General features: G+C 38.4%; 1 protein-coding gene across 1 annotated transcript in view; it reads left to right on the top strand.

Annotated features, from left to right (window-relative positions):
• Window positions 1-21,559, top strand: part of INTS8 (integrator complex subunit 8) — a 46,656-nt gene that overhangs the window by 13,855 nt on the left and 11,242 nt on the right. Inside the window, exons 9-20 of the mRNA XM_027561503.1 lie at window positions 1,553-1,653; window positions 2,102-2,243; window positions 5,718-5,788; window positions 6,174-6,349; window positions 7,451-7,584; window positions 9,125-9,235; window positions 11,016-11,217; window positions 14,251-14,372; window positions 18,582-18,766; window positions 19,154-19,187; window positions 19,960-20,016; window positions 20,106-20,167. Of these exons, the coding sequence (XP_027417304.1) occupies window positions 1,553-1,653; window positions 2,102-2,243; window positions 5,718-5,788; window positions 6,174-6,349; window positions 7,451-7,584; window positions 9,125-9,235; window positions 11,016-11,217; window positions 14,251-14,372; window positions 18,582-18,766; window positions 19,154-19,187; window positions 19,960-20,016; window positions 20,106-20,167 (1,397 nt within the window). The remainder of the gene's footprint in view (window positions 1-1,552; window positions 1,654-2,101; window positions 2,244-5,717; window positions 5,789-6,173; window positions 6,350-7,450; window positions 7,585-9,124; window positions 9,236-11,015; window positions 11,218-14,250; window positions 14,373-18,581; window positions 18,767-19,153; window positions 19,188-19,959; window positions 20,017-20,105; window positions 20,168-21,559) is intronic.

Here is a 21,559-nt window from a genome sequence, read left to right as displayed (position 1 = left end):
TAGTGGTTGCTCTGTGGTTTTGAAACCATTTTTGTCAGTGCTCTTGTTGTAGAGCTGGTTCAGCTGTTTCCAGAAATCCCCTCACTGTCACCCCTACTTTCTTCCATTGCTTGATAAAGAGCTGATAAACAACTGAGAAAAAAGACTGTAAAAAGACTATGATAATATCGTGTATTAGAATGATAAATTTTGTACAGTTCACTAATACATTTTAAACCATTTAACTTGATTGGACTAGTTTCTTAGCACGCTTTTTTAGCTGAAATATTTCTCTGTTTTAGCGTTTTAAAAGTTTGTTGTATGAAATCACGTTTAAAGTGGAGGAGAGGAATTTTAAAAGTCTCTAATAACATAGCTGAATTGCTACTTAATGATTCTTTTCTCGCCTCTCACTTTTGGCCCATGATCTCCAATTTTAAAGAAGGGTAGTGGGGTGCTTTTGCCATTTCATACTGTTCATGGGGTTCTCAAGGCAAAAATACTGAAGTGGTTTGCCATTCCCTTCCCCAGTGGACCACGTTTTGTCAGAACTCTCCACCATGACCCATCTATCTTAGGTGGCCCTACACGGCATGGTCCATAGTTTCATTGAGTTAGACCAGGCTGTGGTCCATGGGATCAGTTTGGTTAGTTTTCTGTGATTGTGATTTTCATTCTGTCTGCCCTCTGATGAATAAGGATAAGAGGCTTATGGAAGCTTCCTGATGGGAGAGACTGACTGAGGGGGAACCTGGGTCTTATTCTGATGGGCAGGGCCATGCTCAGTAAATCTTTAATCCGATTTTCTGTTGATGGGCGGGGCTGTGTTCCCTCCCTGTTGTTTGGCCTGAGGCCAGACTGTTGACCCACGCCTCCACCAGAGACTCCTGGACACTCACAGGCAAGTCTAGATCAGTCTCTTGTGGGGACACTGCTCCTCACATAGGCATGTATATGTGTGAGAGTTGGACCATAAAGAAAGCTGAGTGCCGAAGATTTGATGCTTTTGAACTATGGTGTTGGAGAAGACTCTTGAGAGTCCCTTGGACTGCAAGGAGATTAAACCTGTCAATCCTAAAGGAAATCAACCCTGAATATTCATTGGAAGGATTGATGATGAAGCTGAAACTCTTCCTTTGGCCACCTGATGCGAAGAACTGACTCATTGGAAGAGACCCTGATGCTGGGAAAGATTGAGGGCTGGAGGAGAAGGGGTCAGCAGATTGGTTGGATGGAATTACAGGTTGGATGGCATCACCAACTCAATGGACATGAATTTGAGCAAGCTCCGGGAGTTGGCGATGGACAGGGAGGCCTGGCATGCTGCAGTCCATGGGGTTGCAAAGAGTAGGACATGACTTGAGCCACTGAATTGAACTGGGATGGTGCTATTTTTACCCTTAATGTAATTTTAAAATTTTAGGAAGAGATTTTCCTAGCAAGATATTTTAATGATTTTCTTCACTGTGTAATTTCTATTACAGAAAGGCTTAAAATTTTATTTAAAAAACTTTTTTTTTTAAGAGACTTTCAAGATTTTTGAAATAGTTGCAATTTTTTGTCTGTGTTTCAGGAGGTAATAAAGATCTTTGTTGAAGACAACTTAACCTTCAGTTTACCTATCCAGTTCCGGCAGTCGGTCCTGAGGGAACTCTTTCAGAAAGCTCAACAGGGGTAAGTAAGTGAATTACTTTTTGATTTTTATGTAAGAGTAAGTGTGCATTTCCGACTTATCAAAAATGTCCCTCCAGATTACTTGTATGTCTGTCACGATGCTTTCACTTTATTTTTACTGTATGGAGAATTAACATGGTTAGAGGAGCCACTTTAATTTTCATCTAATTCTTTTTTTTAAAAGTGCTTGGGTAAAAAAATGTACACAGCAGAGTTTGATTCTGTTAGTTTGATTCAGATTAATCTGCGTACCTAAATTATCCCTTGGTAAATTTAAAACTTTCCTGTTTATTTTTTTTCCCCATTGACTTAAGTAATTATTAATGTGCCGGAATATTGTAAAAATCTTACCTCTCAAGAATAAATGGCCCATTCTTGTGATTTAGTTTTATAATATATGCTTTTCTGTTAAAAAATAAATGAGTGTATCTACTTTTGTATTTGACAGAAATGAAGCCCTGGATGAAATCTGTTTTAAAGTCTGTGCCTGTAACACAGTCCGTGATGTATTAGAAGGTAGAACTATTAGTGTTCAATTTAACCAGCTATTTCTTAGACCTAATAAAGAGAAAATAGACTTTCTTCTTGAGGTAAGACATTTTCCCCCCTTTGGTTTATAATTTCGCTTTGGGTTTTCCAGTGGCCTCCTAGCTGCCACGTCTGGAGCCCTCTTCACTGTCTTCGTCCCACTGCCTCTCCGGCTCAGGCGGTGCGGCCGACAGAGCATGCTTGCCCGCCGTGTCTGCTGCTGGAGCTCGCTTCTGCTTCTCCGCCATCACCGGGTTTTCCTTAGTCCTCCATTGACTTCTCCTTTGATCCCCCTTTAATATTTTTCTTTACTAAAGTTTTGTCCTTGGCTCACTCAGCTTCTTTTATTCTTCACCACTTTTATTCTCTTCCAAAACTTCAGTCACCTGCTCACTAAAAACGCTCAGATCATACCTCTTGCCTCTCATGTGAGCTCCATAATTTGTGTTTCTACCGGACCTCTCTCTCTCTGTAATAGTCTTAATGTAATAGACCTTGAGAGAAGTACATAGAATAGAGATAATACCATTTTGTTCCAAAACTACGATATTGCCAATGCTCTTAAAGTCCTTAAGGTGTCTTCCCACAGCCTCTCTGCTCCTCCTCGAGGACATCACTACCCTGCTTTTTTTGTGACAGTATTTCCGCATTTCTCATTACAGTTGTATCCCCTCTGTATGTACCCTTAAAGAATATTCTTAAATTTGCCTGTTTTCACCTCCATATAAATGAAATCATACAAAATAAGTTGTCTTTCAGGGAACATATTTGTGAGATGTTTTATCAAGTTGTATACAGATATAGTTGTTTTTTTTTTCCCCATTGCTGTAAGATGTTACAACATTATATAACCATGCCACAATTTATTTATTCTTATGGTTATGGACATTTGTGTTATTTACAGGTTGGGGTTATTCTGCTGCTTGAACATTCTTGTGCTTATATCCTGGTACACCCACATACCATTTATGTAACATTCCTGGAGAAAGTATATCTGCAATTTTACCATAAAGTTTCAAAGTGTTTCTGCCACTGCATGTATGAGAGTTTTTGTTGGTCGGGATCTTGCTGTCAGATTTCCTGTCTGGGTCATTGTATAACGGTATCTCGTTGAGGTGATTTTATTTACTTCCTTGTTGGCTGCATCGGGTCTTTGTTGCTGCGTGGGCTTTCTCTGGTTGTGGCCAGTGGGGTCTACTCTTGATTGCAGTGTGTTCATTGCAGTTCAGCTGCAGTGCAGTTCTAGCCCTGCATTGCGGGGCTTCTCACGGTGGCTTCTCTTTTTGCAGAGCGCAGGCTCTAGATGCACAGGCTCAGTAGTTGTGGGGTGGGAACTTAGTTGCTCTGCAACATGTGGGATCTTCCTGAACCAGGGATTGAACCGCTGGATCACCAGGAAGGCCCCCATTGAGGTTTTAATGTCCTTTTCCTTTCCCTTTATTTTTTGTTTCTTTATTTTATTTTCCTTCCTTTTCCTTTTTTACTGATGAGTTTAACAGCTTTTCATTTATTGTTTTTTGCATATACAGATTTCATCTTTTGAGGTGCCTGTTCCAAGTGATATGCCTCAGTTTTCTGTAGAATTGTCTTTTTTTTTTGGCAGGAGTTTTTAATATATCCTGTCCTTTACTAGTTTTAAGTATTGCAAGTATGTTTTCTGAGGTTCACTTTTAACTTTTATTATTTTAAAATTTCTTAATTTTAATATAATAAAATTTATCAGTCTTTCTCATAAAAGAAGAGATTAGTGAATTTCTGTGTCTTGCTTAGGAAAGCTTTTCATATCCTGTAGTTGTGAAATTGTCCTGTATTTTATCTTCTAAAACCTCTAGAACTTAGCCTTTTCACATTTCGGTATTTAATCCACCTATGATTGAATTTTGTGTATCATGGGAAGTAGGGGATCTGGTGTCATTTTTTTCCCTCACTTGTTTCAGTACCAGTTGTTGAAAGTTTCCTCTTTTTCCTACTGGTGTGTAGTGCTGCCTTGGTTGAATTCTGAGTGTCATATATACATGCGTGTGTGGGCCTGTCTCTGGGCTATTCTGTAACAGCTTTTCTGTTTGTTTACCCATCCATCACACCCATACCCTGGCTTGGTATCATCTGAAGCACAAACCTTGTTTTCCAAAGTTGTATTGGTTCTGGTTATCTTTTTACATTTTCTTGTAGACAGTAGACTCAGATTGTCAAGTTTCAGAAGTAAGCCTGTTGTATTTTTGTTTGAAATTACATTACACTTAAAAGCCAGTTTGTGAAAAATTAGTAGCATTACCATATTGAGTATCCTAATCCATGAGCTTCTATAGCTCTTGATTTATTTTGGCGCCCTTTAATGTCCTTTTAAAGCTTTATAATTTTTCCATAGAAGTCTTTTTTTTAATGAACTATATTTGAATTTGTATAATTGACTTTGTTTCCAGCTAGTAATATACAATTCACTCATTTAAAGTGTACAATTCAGTGATTTTTAGTATGTTCGTAGAGTTGTGCAGCCATCACCTCAGCCAGTTTGCCAACATTTCATTCCTCTGCCCCTGTAAGAAAACTTCTTAACCATTAGCAATCATTTCTCATTTTCCTCTCAATCCCTGCAACCCCAGGCAACTATTGATCTATTTTTTGTCCCTGTAGATTTGCCTATTCTGGACATGTCATATAAATGAACTCATAAAACACACGGTCTTTTGTAACTGACTTCTTTCACTTGGTATTGAAGACATTTCATCCATGTTGGAGTGTCCGTCAGCACTTCATTCCTTTTTATAGGTGAATAGTGTCCTACTGAATGGATACACTTACTCTTCAGTGTCTATTTTGAGTGTCCATTCATCACTTGATGGACATTAGTGTTGTTTCTACTTTTTGGCTCTTGTGAATAGTACTGCTGTACACATTATATAATTTAGCTTTTGTGTCAGCATATTAGAGAATATTGACAATTTGTTGAGGTTAGGATCTTTTATACTAATAATTTTTTGACTTCTTGTAAATAATATGTGGGTCGCCTAACCTAATAAATTCACAATGATATTTAAATAATATTATTTTTAGATGACTAATATTTTCATAGCTAAGTTGCTCTTTGTTTTCATTATTTTTTAAACTTTGGTTACCTCCTTAATCATTGGTTCTGTGTTCTTTAGCTATTATCGATCCTTCTTTTCAGCTATCCAAGATGAGTCTTCTCACTTTTCTGACAGGAACTACTGATTCTTAACTTTATCACTCCATTTAATTTGGGTCCATACTTTGTAAATTTCAGCAGGACTTGTTCATATGCTAAATAGATTATTCTTTACTGCATAATTCATAAGGTTATTCTTTACCTGCAGTTCTTGAAATGGTCACATTCCACTCCCTCTTCCCATAATGCATTCTTATTCTTTGGTCTCATTTCTTAAATTTCTTAACCAAATCTGTGACTGATCCATGTCTGAAAGGACAATTTGATTGTTTTTAAATCTAAACTTTCAAACTGTAGTATAATTATTTTGAAGTACCCATATTCAAATAAAAATTGTTCAAATTCCTAGGTTTGTTCAAGATCAATAAATTTAGAAAAAGCTTCAGATACTTTGAAAGGAAACATGGCTGCTTTTTTGAAGTAAGTACCTTTCTTTTCTTCTTTTTCTTAATTTTGAGCTTAGGTCTGTGAGAAGAATATCTTTTATTCCGTATCATTTTACATTTACCTTGCCTGTCTTCGTATAACCAGGTAGTAATTGGTGGTTGAGAACACTCACAGTTTAAATTTGTGTAGCCACATAAAACTTAGGATTCTTGCTGTTACCCTCTTTGTATGTTGTAGCAGTGAAATTATAACTTAGATAAGGACCAAAGAGAAATTTTAAAAACTGTTCAAATTATTGTTGTGCAGTTACTGAATAGTGGCTTTTAAACAGCTTATTAATAAAAATTGGTTATATGATTTTTTTCCCCAAACTAAAATTATACACTTCTTTGTTTTATAATATTTCTTACTGATCTAGGAATGTGTGTCTGGGTTTGGAAGACCTGCAGTATGTTTTCATGATTTCTTCACACGAGCTTTTCATCACATTACTGAAAGATGAAGAACGAAAGCTACTTGTTGATCAGATGAGGAAGAGGTCCCCTAGAATCAATCTGTGCATTAAACCCGTAACTTCATTTTATGATATCCCAGGTTAGATTTCCGAGCTCAAATTTTGGCATATTTTGTTCCTCAGGATATTTGAGGCTATCTTCTTAATTTTTTTTTCTATTTACACTAGAGCTGGTAACTAATAGCAAACCTGTCTTTTGAGGTCATATATTTCTGTAAGCAGTTAAGTTTTGGGAGTCTGCTGAGTATGGTTAATGGAGATGTAGGCCTGGATACATAAAAGAGTTTAGCTGCGGAAATAGATCTGCTGCTGTGTTCTTGAAGGTATAAACCAAGAGGGAAGAGGAGGGGTTACAAGCAAAAAACGGGGCAGGCTTGCATGCATTTCAGCTTTTATATCACTGTCTGCTGGCTAAACATTCAGCTTTGGCAACATGCCATTTTTGCCTTATTTATTTGATTATTTCTTCCATTGTTTTCTCTTATTTTATAAATGTAATAAAATATAGTGCTGCTTATTAATAAATACAAGCTTCAACACTTCAATATGCAGGGGAGACAGAATTCAGTTGACTGAACTTGTAGCTACTTTGGACCTCACTAGATTTAAGCTGCTTTGACTCAGTCGTAAAGGAAAAGAGTAATATTACCACAGATAAAATGCTGGCAATGCATTATTGAAGACTGTATCTGAAAGTTGAATTGTAATGAGGAATTTTAGTGATCAATTCTTGGCTCTCTGGGAAGGCAATGCCTCCAACCTTCTTATTCTCTCCCTTCGAAAAACATTCTTAATGTTTACTACTCAGAACATTTTAGAAGTGCTTTTAACACAGGATGTTCAAAAATAAATCAAATTTTTACATATATCCCACATAATTCTTTCCATGTAAAGTTACTGATTTTTATTGGTTTATATTTTCATTACCTTTATTTGATAAATGAAAACATAATACAAGTTGTGTTAGGCTTTTTATATGAGAGTAAAGTTAAAATATAGTTTGCATTAAGTTGGATAAATCAGTTTTCAAGATGAGAGAGACTTTTAACTTCTAATATTTATAAACATGCACAATTTCTGTCAGTAAATTACCATTCTCATGTTTTTACGATTATGAATGAGTAACGAATGAATAACGTATCAAATAGTTATTAAATGAAAATCTCTTCTTCCTTTCTTAGCCTCAGCAAGTGTCAACATTGGCCAGTTGGAACATCAGCTGATACTGTCAGTGGATCCATGGAGGATTCGACAGATTTTAATTGAATTACATGGTATGACTTCAGAGCGTGAATTCTGGACAGTGTCTAATAAGGTAAGAAACTTCTGTTGAGAACAGATAAGAAAATTACCCTTGTTTTCTGATGTAATGTAATAGAAGAGCTGTTCCTTGAGCTTTTTGGGAATAAGAAGCCCTTTTATTTGTTAACAATTCATCAGTAACGTGAAAGACCTTCACACGACATTGTATTTTGAACATCTGTTGACAGAGAAAATGTGAAATAGGTTAAAAAAGATATTAAATCAATAACAACTAAAAATGAGTTAAAAAAATAAAAATGAGTTTATATTTCATTTGTTATGGCATCTACATGCATTTTCAGTATAGCTGTAAATATGTGTATTAGGTATGATATTTGTGCAGTCTGTAGCTAATACTTGCCCTACAGAGTATTTTTGGTTTAGTTTTTTCATGTCCTCTCTAAGTCTGAAGCCTGCAGGTTAGAATCACCTCATTAAAACTTCTTTATAGAACATTTTTAGCTTTAGATATTTTTAAAAATTCCCCCCTCGCCCCCCAAAAAATGCCAAGATAATGTTTCTGAAGTTGTCTAAGTTTTCCTGCATGGAAACTGCAAATGAAATAGCTTTTTAAACATTCAGTGGAATATAACTAGAGATACAAGGGAACTAGTTCACAGATGCAGGTAAAGTATAATACGGGGAATCTGCCTTTTGCACGTGCATCTTATTTGTTAGGTGTGGTCGTAGTGCATCCATGCTGTTGTGTCCAGCTCTTTGCAACCCCACGGACTACAGCCCGCCAGGCTCTTATGTCCATGGGATTTTCCGGGCAAGAATATTGGAGTGGGTTGCCATTTCCTTCTCCAGGGGATCTTCCTGACCCAGGGATTGAACCCAGGTCTCCACCATTGCAGGAGGATTCTTTACTTGCTGAGCCACTAGGGAAGCCCCTATAATAATATGAATGTGTTTCTAATATAGCTAGCTGCACACTCCCTCACTACTGAATGTGATAAAAAGCAGCTAGAAATTGATGTATATTCTGTGGGATTTGAACTTACAAGTGACGTGAAATGAAAAATTGGTCTCAATCTTAGCTGGGCTTCTGTAGCATTGAAATCATTATTTGTGTTCATTTGTATGGATAAGGAAGTGTACAGCATAAAAGTTATGAGCCAGAGTTCTGGTACTAAGTACCCAAGTGTGAATCCCAGTGCTATACTTAATTAGCTGTATAGTCTTCAGCAAGTTATTGAACTTCTGTGTGCCTCCATTTTCTCATCTGTGAAATGGAGATATAGTACCTATTTAATAATAACTTGTGAGTTATTGTGAGGATTGTATGGATTAATAGATATTAAACTCCTAGATTTTTTTCTTTATTTCTGTAGGCTATCCTTCAGAAAGTTCCAATCCATTTAACTATTTATTACTAGGTTATTATAGTGAATATGTTCATCTTGATTAGCAGTTCGTTGCGGCTATCATTGTCCTTTCTCTTTAAAAATGACCTTTGAATACTTTTATTAAATGGAGTTGACTGTTACTGAAGGATTGTTATCTAGATTTGGCTTTGTGTGTGTGTGTTTATGTATTTTTATTTCTTCTAGTGGGAATTACCTCTTGTCTATAGTAGTGTCATCCTGGGAATTAAAGACAATTTAACAAGAGATTTGGTTTACATTCTAATGGCCAAAGGTCTACACTGCAGTACTGTTAAGGTGAGTAAATGTATACATTGACCTCTGGTTAAGAATGTGCTTTATTAATTTAGGATGAAACCAGGAATCAGGATCAGTTTTATTTTTCTGATCTTAAAATCGTCATTGTAGGTGTGAAAGGATATCTGAAAAGGCATTTTGGTTTATTCTTTTCCCTTTATCCTCATAACTGTACAAAAATGGTCTTGGACATATGGCTTCTTCTCTATTTCTTTTAAAAAATTAGACAACATGAATAGTTCTTATTTGTATTTAGTATTACGTTAGTGGAGAAGGCAATGGCACCCCAATCCAGTACTCTTGCCTGGAAAATACCATAGACAGAGGAGCCTGGTAGGCTGCAGTCCATGGGGTCGCTAAGAGTCGGACACGACTGAGCGACTTCACTTTCACTTTTCAGTTTCATGCATTGGAGAAGGAAATGGCAACCCACTCCAGTGTTCTTGCCTGGAGAATCCCAGGGACAGGGGAGCCTGGTGGGCTGCCGTCTCTGGGGTTGCACAGAGTCGGACACAACTGAAGTGACTTAGCTGAAGCAGCAGTAGCATTACGTTAGTAAAAGATTGTATTTCAAGCTAAAAACAAAGATCCTTAATATCACTTCTGTAGATTTTACATAAGGAATTTGTAATCTATTGGGAAGTAGTCTGGGCTGGAAATACAGATTTGGGAATCATCATAGATCACGCTAGGAGGATACACTAGGATGTCTAGCATTGCGTCCAAGAAACAGTGGCATGGAAGAGTATAGTATGCGAACCAGACTCGTGGAGTCATGATAGCTAAGGGGATAGAGGATGTCAGGTAGAGGGAATGGACAGTACTAGGCTGTAGCCCCGAAGTCCAGTTAGGTAACTGGAAGGTACTCAGTGGAGTGTGCCATTAGAAGTTCTTTATTTAGTAAGAGCCATTTCTTCCTCATGACATGAGGGATAGAAGCCAGATTATAAGAGCATGTGGAAAGAGAGAGAATAAGCGATGGCTGTGTTTTGGAAAAATTAGAAGGAGATGTGTAGGAAAGGGCTTAGATCATATCCTATTTGTTTATTAGTCAGTTATATAGGCTAATAGGGTTGTGTGCAGAATTTTAGAATGTGGAACCTTGTGGAAGGGGGTAAGGTCTAATTCTGACTGTCTTAGGTGAAGGGTATTTAATCATGGTATTTTATACCTGTATAATATATGTTTATTGTATGTAACATTTATATAAACCTTTTAGTTTTGTTATAGTTTATGTAAAACTTCTCTAGTAATACAGCATGCATATTATACTGATTGTTTATTGAATGTTTTTTAAAAATTACAGGGAATTCCCTGGAGGTCCAGTGGTTTGGACTTATGCTTCCATTGTAGGAGGCATGCGTTTGATGCCGTGTCAGGAAGATCCCCTGGAGAAGGAAATGGCAACCCACTCCAGAATTCTTGACTGGCAAATCCCATGGACAGAGGAGCCTGGTGGGCTACAGTCCACAGGGTCGCAAGAGTTGGATATGACTTAGTAACCAAACCATCATATATATCTGCACCACCACCACGGAGAACTAAGATCCCACATGCCACGTGGTGAAGCCAAAAAATATATGTATATAAAAGTATTAAATATTTATTGGAATAAGTAATGCAGAGATGATAAGTAAAAAGGTGATAATCTAGCCTCACTCCTCGAGATAACCAGGGTTCACTGTTTAAATTAATTCTTTGCTTTGTTCTGTACTTATAAAGACATTTTTCTCACTTCAGAGGAAAGGTGATTCAGACCATTCTGCTATTCTTTTTATAGGACTTTTCCCATGCTAAACAGCTGTTTGCTGCTTGTTTGGAGTTGGTGACAGAATTCTCACCAAAACTTCGTCAGGTCATGCTGAATGAGATGCTGCTTTTGGATATTTATACGCATGAAGCTGGAACAGGGCAGTCAGGAGAGAGACCTCCTTCTGATCTTATTAGTAGGGTGCGAGGATATCTGGAAATGAGGCTTCCTGGTAAGACACTTTCACAAAGCCAAATTTCAGGATTTTAATACTCAAGTAACTGTGGGGAAGATTCTAAAAGAATATTTACAGGACTTTTTAACCATCAGTGAAAAAATTAATTTTCTTTTAGAACAATTCAGATGTGGAGTTCACTCGAGAACATTGGGGGAGGTGTAGAAAACTGTTCTAGGGGTGCTATATATTAGTACCGAAAATATATTTGTTACAGTTCTGCTGATGAGATGTTTGAAATCAGGGGGTCTGCAGGGCCATGCTTCCTTTGAAGGCTGTTGCTCCTCTGTAGTCTCAAGTGGCTCCCAGCAGCCTTTGGCATTCCTGGGCTTGTGGCTGCATCATTCGTCTTTGTCTCTTTCACGTGGCCTTCTCGTGTGTGTGTGTGTGTGTGTGTGTGGCATTTTGTGGCCTTCTCGTGTATATGTCCGTCCGTGTCCTCATCCCTGTCCCCACCTGTCTTCTCGTAATGGCACCAGTCACTGGATTTACGGTCTGCCCCGATACAATGTGACTTGTACATTTTAACTAACACATCTTCAAAGACCTAGTTTCTGAGTACGATCACCATCTGAGGTTTCATATGGACATAAATTCTGAGGGGACACCTTTCAGCGCACTATAGAAATTATATTGCAGTTTTAAGATATTCTGTTAGAAGAATCAAAATGTCCTTGAAGCTGCATGTTGAAGGTTTATTTCCTCATTGCTGCCATAGACAGCCCTCAAAATGATTGCCAGTGGGTCAGAAACTCACTTGTGCTCACTTTGGGAACAGGTTTGGCCTGTCCAAAAATGTCTTAGGAAAGGGGGCTTAAATAAGAATTATCATCTGTGTTACATATAATCTTGCTTAGTTAAGTAAAATTAAGTTTCTTAATTTTGCATATTTTAATAATAATTAGAGCATTTCACAGAGAAGGCAGTGGCACCCTACTCCAGTACTCTTGCCTGGAAAATCCCATGGATGGAGGAGCCTGGAAGGCTGCAGTCCATGGGGTCGCTGAGGGTTGGACACAACTGAGCGACTTCACTTTCACTTTTTACTTTCATGCATTGGAGAAGGAAATGGCAACCCACTCCAGTGTTATTGCCTGGAGAATCCCAGGGACGGGGGAGCCTGGTGGGCTGCCGTCTCTGGGGTTGCACCGAGTCGGACACAACTGAAGTGACTTAGCAGCTTAGCAGAGCATTTCAATCATACTGTACACATTTAATACTATACACAGTAAAATTTATGTTGTAGAAGTATCAAGGAAGGTGCTAATAATGTGTCCAAACCAATGGCTGCTGGTTTTCTGGAGCCTTTTGAATTAATTGTTAGTAACATTGTGTTTTCTTAAAGACATTACGACTTTTAGCACTCTAGAGATAGAATTCCTTTGAGTTTTAATATGTCAGTGCCCTTCAGTATCTTAATAAGAATTGATTTAATTAATATATACTGTCAACAGAGTGTTTTCTTTTTAAAGGTTGAAGATTGGTTTTGTCATATGTAATTTCTCTGAAATGAAAAGCAAAAACAGTTTTTAAAATCCTAACATCTATTGAGTGCTGCTAACTATATGTCTGACATTGTTCTAAGAACTTAGTAGATAACTGATTTAGTCCTCACGGCATCTCTATGACGTAGCTGCTTCTTTAATTATCCCTGTTTTGTAAATCAAGAAACGAAGGTTAAAGAATTTGGCCATGAAGTAAGAGACAAAACTGTGTTTTGAACTCATCAGTCCAACTTCACCCTATGCTTTTACTCTTGGAATCATTGGCAACGCCTTCATATAATTACAGTCTCTTGGTACTACCTTGTTGTCATTTGAATAGTTTGGGGTCACATACTTTTCCTTCCCTTCATCCTTCCTTCCCTCCCTTGATTTATTGAATATTCATCTGTTTTTCCCATACTTTGTGTTGTAAACAGTCTTGGAAATGAGAAGGGAAAGGGTGTACTGTTAGGAAGAATTGATCCCCACTCTAGATGCTAATTCTTCTATAAGAACGATTGTGGACCCTCTAATGAGAAGTGCCCAGTGAAGACAGGAAGCCTTGGAGCCAGATGCTGTCTGGCTTTCCTTTGGCAAAGTGTGTAGTGCGCAATGCACAGTGGGACGTTGTGCACGGGATATTAAATTTACTTGTGTCTTCATTCCTTCTTTAAGAAGATAATGCAAAAAAAAAAGATAATGCAAAGAGTGTATTCTTATTTAATTTTTCTGTGTTCCTATGCCTCTTTTTTGTCGTTTCCAGTTGCTTTTTTGGAATAAAGTGAGGTATTAAACTAATAGCCACAGGTACAGACTTTTTAGAAAGACTGAAAAATCTAGCTCTCCCCATTTTAAGTGTCAACGTTGTTATTTAGTATTCAGTGGGTTTCTTTTCCTCTTTCTTGAAATACATTAAAACCTGACTATTATATACTTTGAGCTATAAAAATTCAGTTGTATTTAATATTATATATTTCAAAGGAAATAATTGTCAAACAATTCTGACTGACTTTTTTCCTCATATATTTATTTAAAATTGTTGCTGGTATAATATTTTTTGAATGAGTAAATGATTTGTGTCATGAATATTTATCATGCTTTACTCAGAAAAACTATTAAAAATGAAAAATATTAGTTTAGACTTACTGCAGGTTTTACACATCGTTTACCTGTTTCTGCACTCTAAATATGCTAGCAGGTTATACTGTACCATCATATATTTGTTTTGTTTGTATGGTTATTCTCCACACATTTAAATTATAAATTTGTAGAGGCTAGATACCAACACCTACACTTCTACAGTAGAGTATTAGGCATCTTAAGGTGTTAGTGGAGAATTTTGTTGATTAGTAGTGGAAACTGTGGCAGTCTATTATTGGAAAATATTAGACTTTCTAGAAGAAAAGTATAAAATGTTAGTGTTTTTCTATTTTTTTCATCTGTAACTGTTGTTTTTCATTTACTCAACTGGAATCTGAGCACCTATTTGCTTTTTTCTTTTAATGTTATGGTAGTAATTTTAACTACTTTCTTCTTTGCTTTTTAGATATTCCTTTTCGCCAAGTTATTTCTGAGGAGTGTGTGGCTTTTATGTTAAACTGGAGGGAAAATGAATACCTTACTCTGCAAGTTCCTGCGTTTCTACTCCAGAGTAATCCGTTTGTGAAGGTAATTCATGTTTAATCTAAATAAAAGAATTATTAGGGTGGGATTATTGGACCAATTTCCTTAGATTTGTACTCCTTAGGGAACTTATCTAGTTTCTAAGTTTGAATATAAGTGTGGACAAATATATTGGTTTGCAGGTAAGAATATAGTTTTTGATAATTAAGGCACTTGAGTTTGCCCTCTCTTAATATTTTTTTCCTAGTAACATATAGTTATGAAAATGTAAGCAAAAATTATTTTGTTAACAGACAACATTTTGGTATAATCCTAAACTAGTGAGGAGTTAATTAGTTTTTCTTGATTGATGTAGTCAGACCCTGCCTTTAGCTCTGGAGTACCTGGGGTAGAACTGAGGGAGCCGCCAGGGATGAACTGTGCCCATTTCCACGTGAGCACCTTCAGTGCAGTTCAGTCGCTCAGTCGTGTCCGGCTCTTTGCGACCCCATGAATCACAGCACGCCAGGCCTCCCTGTCCATCACCAACTCCCGGAGTTCACTCAAACCTCATGTCTGTCGAGTCGGTGATGCCATCCAACCATCTCATCCTCTGTCGTCCCCTTCTCCTCCTGCCCCCAATCCCTCCCAGCATCAGGGTCTTTTCCAACGAGTCAACTCTTCGCATGAGGTGGCCAAAGTACTGGATGCTTTAGCATCACTCCTTCCAATGAACACCCAGGACTGATCTCCTTCAGGATGGACTGGTTGGATCTCCTTGCAGTCCAAGAGACTTCAAGAGTCTTCTCCAACACCACAGTTCAGAAGCATCAATTCTTCGGCTCTCAGCTTTCTTCACAGTTCAACTCTTACATCCATACATGACCACTGGAAAAACCATAGCCTTGACTAGACGGACCTTTGTTGGCAAAGTAACGTCTCTGTCTTTGGATATGCTATCTAGGTTGGTCATAACTTTCCTTCCAAGGAGTAAGCGTCTTTTAATTTCATGGCTGCAATCACCGTCTGCAGTGATTTTGGAGCCCCCAAAAATAAAGTCTGACACTGTTTCCACTGATTCCCCATCTATTTCCCATGATGTGATGGGACCATATGCCATGATCTTCGTTTTCTGAATGTTGAGCTTTAAGCCAACTTTTTCACTCTCCTCTTTCACTTTCATCAAGAGGCTTTTTAGTTCCTCTTCACTTTCTGCCATAAGGTTGGTGTCATCTGGATATCTGAGGTTATTGATATTTCTCCCGGCAGTCTTGATTCCAGCTTGTGCTTCTTCCAGCCCAGCGTTTCTCATGATGTACTCTGCATAGAAGTTAAATAAGCAGGGTGACAATATACAGCCTTAACGTACTCCTTACCCTTCCTCAAAGCCTGTTAAACTCTCTTAAGTTGATGCCTGATTCTTATTAGTGTGCTTGCAAGGTCACTTTAGTTGTATCTGACTCTTTGTGACCCTATGGACTGTAGCCTGCCAGGCTCCTCTGTCCATGGGGATCCTCCAGGCAAGAATACTGGAGTGGGTTGCCTTGCCCTCCTCCAAGGGATCTTCCCAATCCAGGGATAGAACCCGAGTCTCTTATGTCTCCTGCATTGGCAGGTGGATTCTTTACCACTGGAAGCCCCCTTATTAGTGCGCATGTTTGGTATTAGTAATTATTTCCATGTGAAAGAATTCATTCAGTGAATTGATGGTATGTTGTTTATTTATTTTTTTTCTTAATTGCATCTCTCCTGTACCACTGAAAATACTTCTCTGTGCAGAGAACTTGAAAAATACGGAAAAAAAAAAAAAAAAATACGGAGATGTTTTCCCTAAGAAAACAAATCTTTCATTTGTTAATACTGTGTTTGCCCTGAAGAAGCAGTGAGCTTTTCTCCCTTTCTGGTCTTAGAGTTTAAAAAGAAGTTTCACGATTTAAGACTTTATGTATGCATTTCATCCCAAGTTTCTTTATTCTTTTGTAAAAATGCTTATTTATTTATCTTTGTTGCTGCCCTTGGGATTTCTCTGGTTATGACGATTGGGGGCTTCTCATCGTGGTGGCTTCTCTTGCTGCAGAGCACAGGTTCTAGGGCGCACGGCTTCCTAATTGCAGCTTGTGGGCTTAGGTGCCCTGCGGCACGTGGGATCTTCCCTGACCGGGCATCGTACCTGTATCCCCTACATTGCAAGGCAGATTCTTAACTTCTGGACCACCAGGGACGCCCTTATTCTTTTCTTAATGCTTGTATTACCTTTTGTTGTTCTTATCTGCCCTCATCTCATCTTTGGTACATGGTCCCTTAGATTGATGGCTGTCTGGGAACCTTGCAAGATTTTTACATTTGTCTTCGGTTATTTGTTTCTTCCTTCTTATTTCATGTATGTCTTTTGAAAAACAGTTCATTTTATTTCAGCTCTTTGGAGGGTTACTGATTTTTTTGGTTTTCCCTCCTTTTTTGTTTTCTTTCTGATTGTTCATAAAAATATATTGTTGTCCGTGAATTATCCTTCTCTTTGTAATTTCAGACTTTGGATTATACCTGTGTTTTCAGTCAGTTTTGTGAGATGGGAGTTCCTCATATTTAGGGAATTTTTCTGATTATGCCCAGCAGTCCCTTAGGCTTTAGTAAGCCCTCATGTGAGACCATTTTGTTTCATGATGGTCATGTCCACTGAGAATGGTGGCTTGGTATTAAGATGGTGCTGTAGCTTCTCTTTTTATTCATCTTAGCAGTGAATTCGGTGGAGCCGTGCACCAGAGAGGTTGGCTGCATGTTTGAGGGCCCGCGGTGCAGAAGGCTGTGCTGTCGGTTACCTAACCCTGGGCTCGGTTAGCCCCTGCTTCCTGCACTTCCCCCCATCTGTCTGCAGAGGAGGAAGGGTAAGGGGTGACCTTGCTGCAGGGCCACTCAGGCGTCCCATTGTCTCATCTGGGTTAGGGTTTTGCGTGCCTTCTTCCTTAGCTGGCCCCTTGTTCCCTTGTTAGCATAGAGGAGAAAGTAGAGAAAGAAGTCTAGAGTGTGGGATGTGTATTAGAAATTATACAGTGTAGAGCACCTTTCAGACTTTGAATTTCATGTGGAATATTAATACACATGCATAGGGAAGAGTCTGGAAGGCTATTAATAGTCATTATCCCTGGGTAATGAAACAGTAAGTGGTTTAAATCAATTTTATTTTCCATTCTGTTATGTATTTTATTTCTTTAAATACCTGCTTATCACAAAAAGGAAAGAAGCTCTTAAGCATGTGACTAAAGACCTTTCGAAATAGTAAAAACTGTCCAGCCTCCCTCGCAGATCAGGGTGGGAGTAGTGTAGTCTAGGAAAATGGACAGCGTTGATGGGCACTTGGATTATCGGAGGCTGGCTGGTGGGAGGAGGAGGAGAGGTTGGTGCTCACTTAGGTCGCAGTGGTGCAGGACAAAGGCCTGGCTTGGGCCGAGCCCGCCAGCCTCTTCAGGTGCGGGAGCCTCTCCTTGCTGGCCTGCCCTCCAGCCTGTCCGCAGTGCCAGCGCGCTCCCAGCCCGTCCTCACGGCGCTTTCTCACGCTCCTGCACTTCTGCCGGGGTGTGTGCTGTGTGTGTTCGTTCTGGATCCTTCTCCACCTCAGGTCCTGAAGGCTGCCTTTGTTCAGACCGGTCCCTTTCAGTAATCTGTGCTTCCTTAATTCTGCCTCCTCACATCAGCAGTAGTTACATCCCCAGTGGCTCCCATTTTCCTTAGAGAAAAGTTGCTCTAAATCTTGTTCCTCTGTTCTGCCAACTTCAGTGTCTATATTTTTTCCTCATTTTTTTCATTAAAAAAATGTGTGGGTGTGAGTGAAATTTAACCACTATTTTAATCTCATCTCTGGGCTTTTATAGTTAACACTGTCATGTATATATTCCATTACAGGCTTTTTTTTTTTTTTCAAGTGGGATCATAGTAAGTGTATTTAGCAACTTTTCCCCCCCACTTAATAGCATGTCTCTTTGCCTTGTTTCACTTTTATCCTCATTAGACTATGCTGTTTTTGTTCTCCTTAGACTGGTTGTTTAGAAACAAGGTTTGTAATGTGGTGGAACCAGAGGATCCTCTTCCCAGATCTGATTCAGATCTGTCAGTGTACAGCGAGCTCTGAATCCCCCAGTGGTCAGATAGAGGCCAGCATCAAATACTGTGCTTCCTCTGTGCGGCCAGCTTCGATCTTTGTTCAGATGTTCTCAGGAATAGAAATGGCATGTATGACATTACAGATTATCTTCTGTGTGTTTTCTGTTTTTCATGTTATAGCTTGGACAGCTTTTAGCAGCTACATGCAAAGAACTTCCAGGCCCTAAAGAAAGTAGACGGACTGCTAAAGACCTTTGGGAAGTTGTGGTTCAGATCTGTAGTGTGTCCAGTCAACACAAACGAGGAAATGATGGCAGAGTTAGTTTAATAAAGCAGAGGGAATCTACATTAGGTATAATGTATCGGTATGTTTCTATCAGTTTATTTTTTAAGTTATTTATACTATTTTGTACTGTTCTAAGAACGTCTGTCATTATCCTTGTGTATCATAAAAATGGACAATGTAAGAATTCTCTGGTGCTGATCTGGGATGGACTTGTCTAATAGCACCAACTTAGGAAATACCTGTGTATTTCCTATCAACAGTGTCTGGTTGGATAGTACTCAAGATGTCACATGTAATTAAAACAGGAAAGACATTTTATTAGGTTGGTATAACAATAGAATATTATACTCTTTTATACATATAGAACTGAAAAGTTAGGACTAGAACTTCACCTAGAATTTACTTTCTTGTTTTTATTTTGAATTTCTGGTATTAAATGTATATACAAAAATTTGTGTCTTTGTAGGAGTGAACTGCTTTCTTTCCTCAAAAGATTAAGGGTAAGTTTCGTAAAAGTGGGTCTAACTACTATTGCTGATTTCTGAGGATATGATTAAAAAAATTATTGAGTGTTAAAGTGCTGATTATTTAAGTAATCTGTTAATGTGCTTTTTATCTTTGGTGATCATTTTTTTTGAGGATGGGATAGTCTGAATGGAGAAGTTTATTTTGCACTTACCATACTCTGTTTTAGTGAGTACAGTAGGTGTTTTTAAATTATAAAGAAGTCTTCATAATAGGGCTAGGTATCTGAATCCTAACTTTAATTCTTTTGATAGGATTAATATCGTATTTGTTTATTGGACATAGATTCCACTCTTTAAATTCTATTCTGTAAACAGCTATGCCACACAGCTTGTGGGATCTTAGTTCTCCCACCAGGGATCAAACCTGTGTTCCCTGCAGTGGAAGCATGGAGTCTTAACCACTGAACACCAGGAAAGTCCCTGAATATTAGTTTGAGGAATAAAAAGGCAGTTGTTTTTAGAGGTAGCTGGAAGTACTAGTGGGAAGGAGTTCTTTTAATTCAATTTCAAAAGACGTGGGAGGACAGACACCTAAATTTGGTCATTTTTGTGTTAATTGTGTGTTGTGATTTCTTTCATGAGATTAAAAATAATGTTAATCTCTAGTGTACTCCTAACTAAAGCAGGTGATAACTTTCAAAGGGGTAAGAATCTTTTGAAGGAAAGTACTTGATATCCTTGAGGCTGATAGAGAAATATTAAGATATATATAATATTTAAGGATTCTTTGTTTTCTTTCTCATAGGAACCATTGGTTTTGACTATTATTTTGTCACTCTTTGTGAAACTTCACAACGTCCGGGTCAGTATTTTCATAATTTCATCTAAAAAATTTTTTGAAAGAAAGTTCTTTTTAAATCACACTCTTTTTTTTCTTTTTTTTTAAATAAGGAGGACATTGTGAATGATATTACAGCTGAACATATTTCTATCTGGCCATCCTCCATCCCCAAGTAAGAAGTATTATAGCTTACATTTTATTAAATTGTTTTATATATATATATATAAACTATCCTGACTGATATAGATAAACCTGAATAATTTGATTAAAAGACTGCAATTTGTTGCGACTTTGTAGCCAACTTCATATTTCTCTATTACAGTAATGATCTTCCTAGAAATTATGCATCAGGCATAACTAAGAGCTGAAGTGTACTAGCCTTAGATTGAATCAGTGGCACCCACTCCAGTACTCTTGCCTGGAAAATCCCATGGACGGAGGAGCCTGGTAGGCTGCAGTCCATGGGGTCACTTAAGAGTCGGACACAACTGAGCGACTTCACTTTCACTCTTCACTTCCATGCATTGGAGAAGGAAATGGCAACCCACTCCAGTGTTCTTGCCTGGAGAATCCCATGGACGGGGGAGCCTGGTGGGCTGCCGTCTATGTGGTCGCACCGAGTTAGGCGCTGAAGTGACGCAGCAGACAGTCTCAGTAATCCTGATTTCTTGTCAGTGGTGGAATTAGAAAATGGAGGCTAATAAAAGGATGACGTTCTACCTGGCTTTTCTAATACTGATTGTCAGAGGTCCCCAATTCTTTTTCGTTACCTTAAGAAATTCTTTAATTACTTTAAGAACTCTTCTCTCTTCCTTTTATCACCTGGGAACCACAGTAAGAGGCGGACAACTAAGGGGAGAAGACAGTGTTCTTCCTTTTGTGGAAGAAGAAACCGTTTACATTTTTCTCTTCCCACAGATGTCAGCTTCTTACTTAGGAGAGTCCATTTGTTTCCTCACATAAATGACTCTTCTTTTCTCCCCTAGCCTCTAGTCATCTTCTTTGTGCCTGAAGGGCAGGCACAGAAATCTAGGCATATTTTATTGCTCTTAATAAAGGCATCTCTGAAGAAGAAAAGATTGTAGTAAGTGGGTAAACAGTCTCAGAGATGGGAAGCTCTCTCGGACAGGGATTTTGGAGGACCCCAAGTGGTGAGTGACCCTTGCCTACACTTACAAGGCTTGGTTCCCAAAGCAGCACCGTGCTTCCTGAAGCGAATAACTGCAGATATTTTTATGTAAAATTTGTAAAATAGCAGTCCATTAATCAGGTAGAGATCATTCTGCTTGTTTTTTTTGACTATGCTGAGTCTTCATTGCGGTGCACAGGCTTTCTCCAGTGGTGAGGGGGCTCTGGTTGCAGAGTGTGTGCTCCAGAGCCCCGGGCTCACCAGTTGTGGCGTGGAGGCTTAGTTATGCTGTGGTATGTGGGATCTAGAACCCGTGTCCCCTGCTTTGGGGCGCTGGGGAAATCCCCGTTTGCCTTTGGTTATAATAAGTCTTAGGTGTTACTTCTTCAGCCTAAGTTTAGATTATAAAGTACTGATTGATTTTTTTCAGTGTGT

The sequence above is a fragment of the Bos indicus x Bos taurus genome, chromosome 14 (assembly GCF_003369695.1).
Source record: "Bos indicus x Bos taurus breed Angus x Brahman F1 hybrid chromosome 14, Bos_hybrid_MaternalHap_v2.0, whole genome shotgun sequence".
In the NCBI taxonomy this organism is placed as follows: Eukaryota; Metazoa; Chordata; class Mammalia; order Artiodactyla; family Bovidae; genus Bos; species Bos indicus x Bos taurus.
This window is presented reverse-complemented; position numbering and strand designations above follow the sequence as displayed.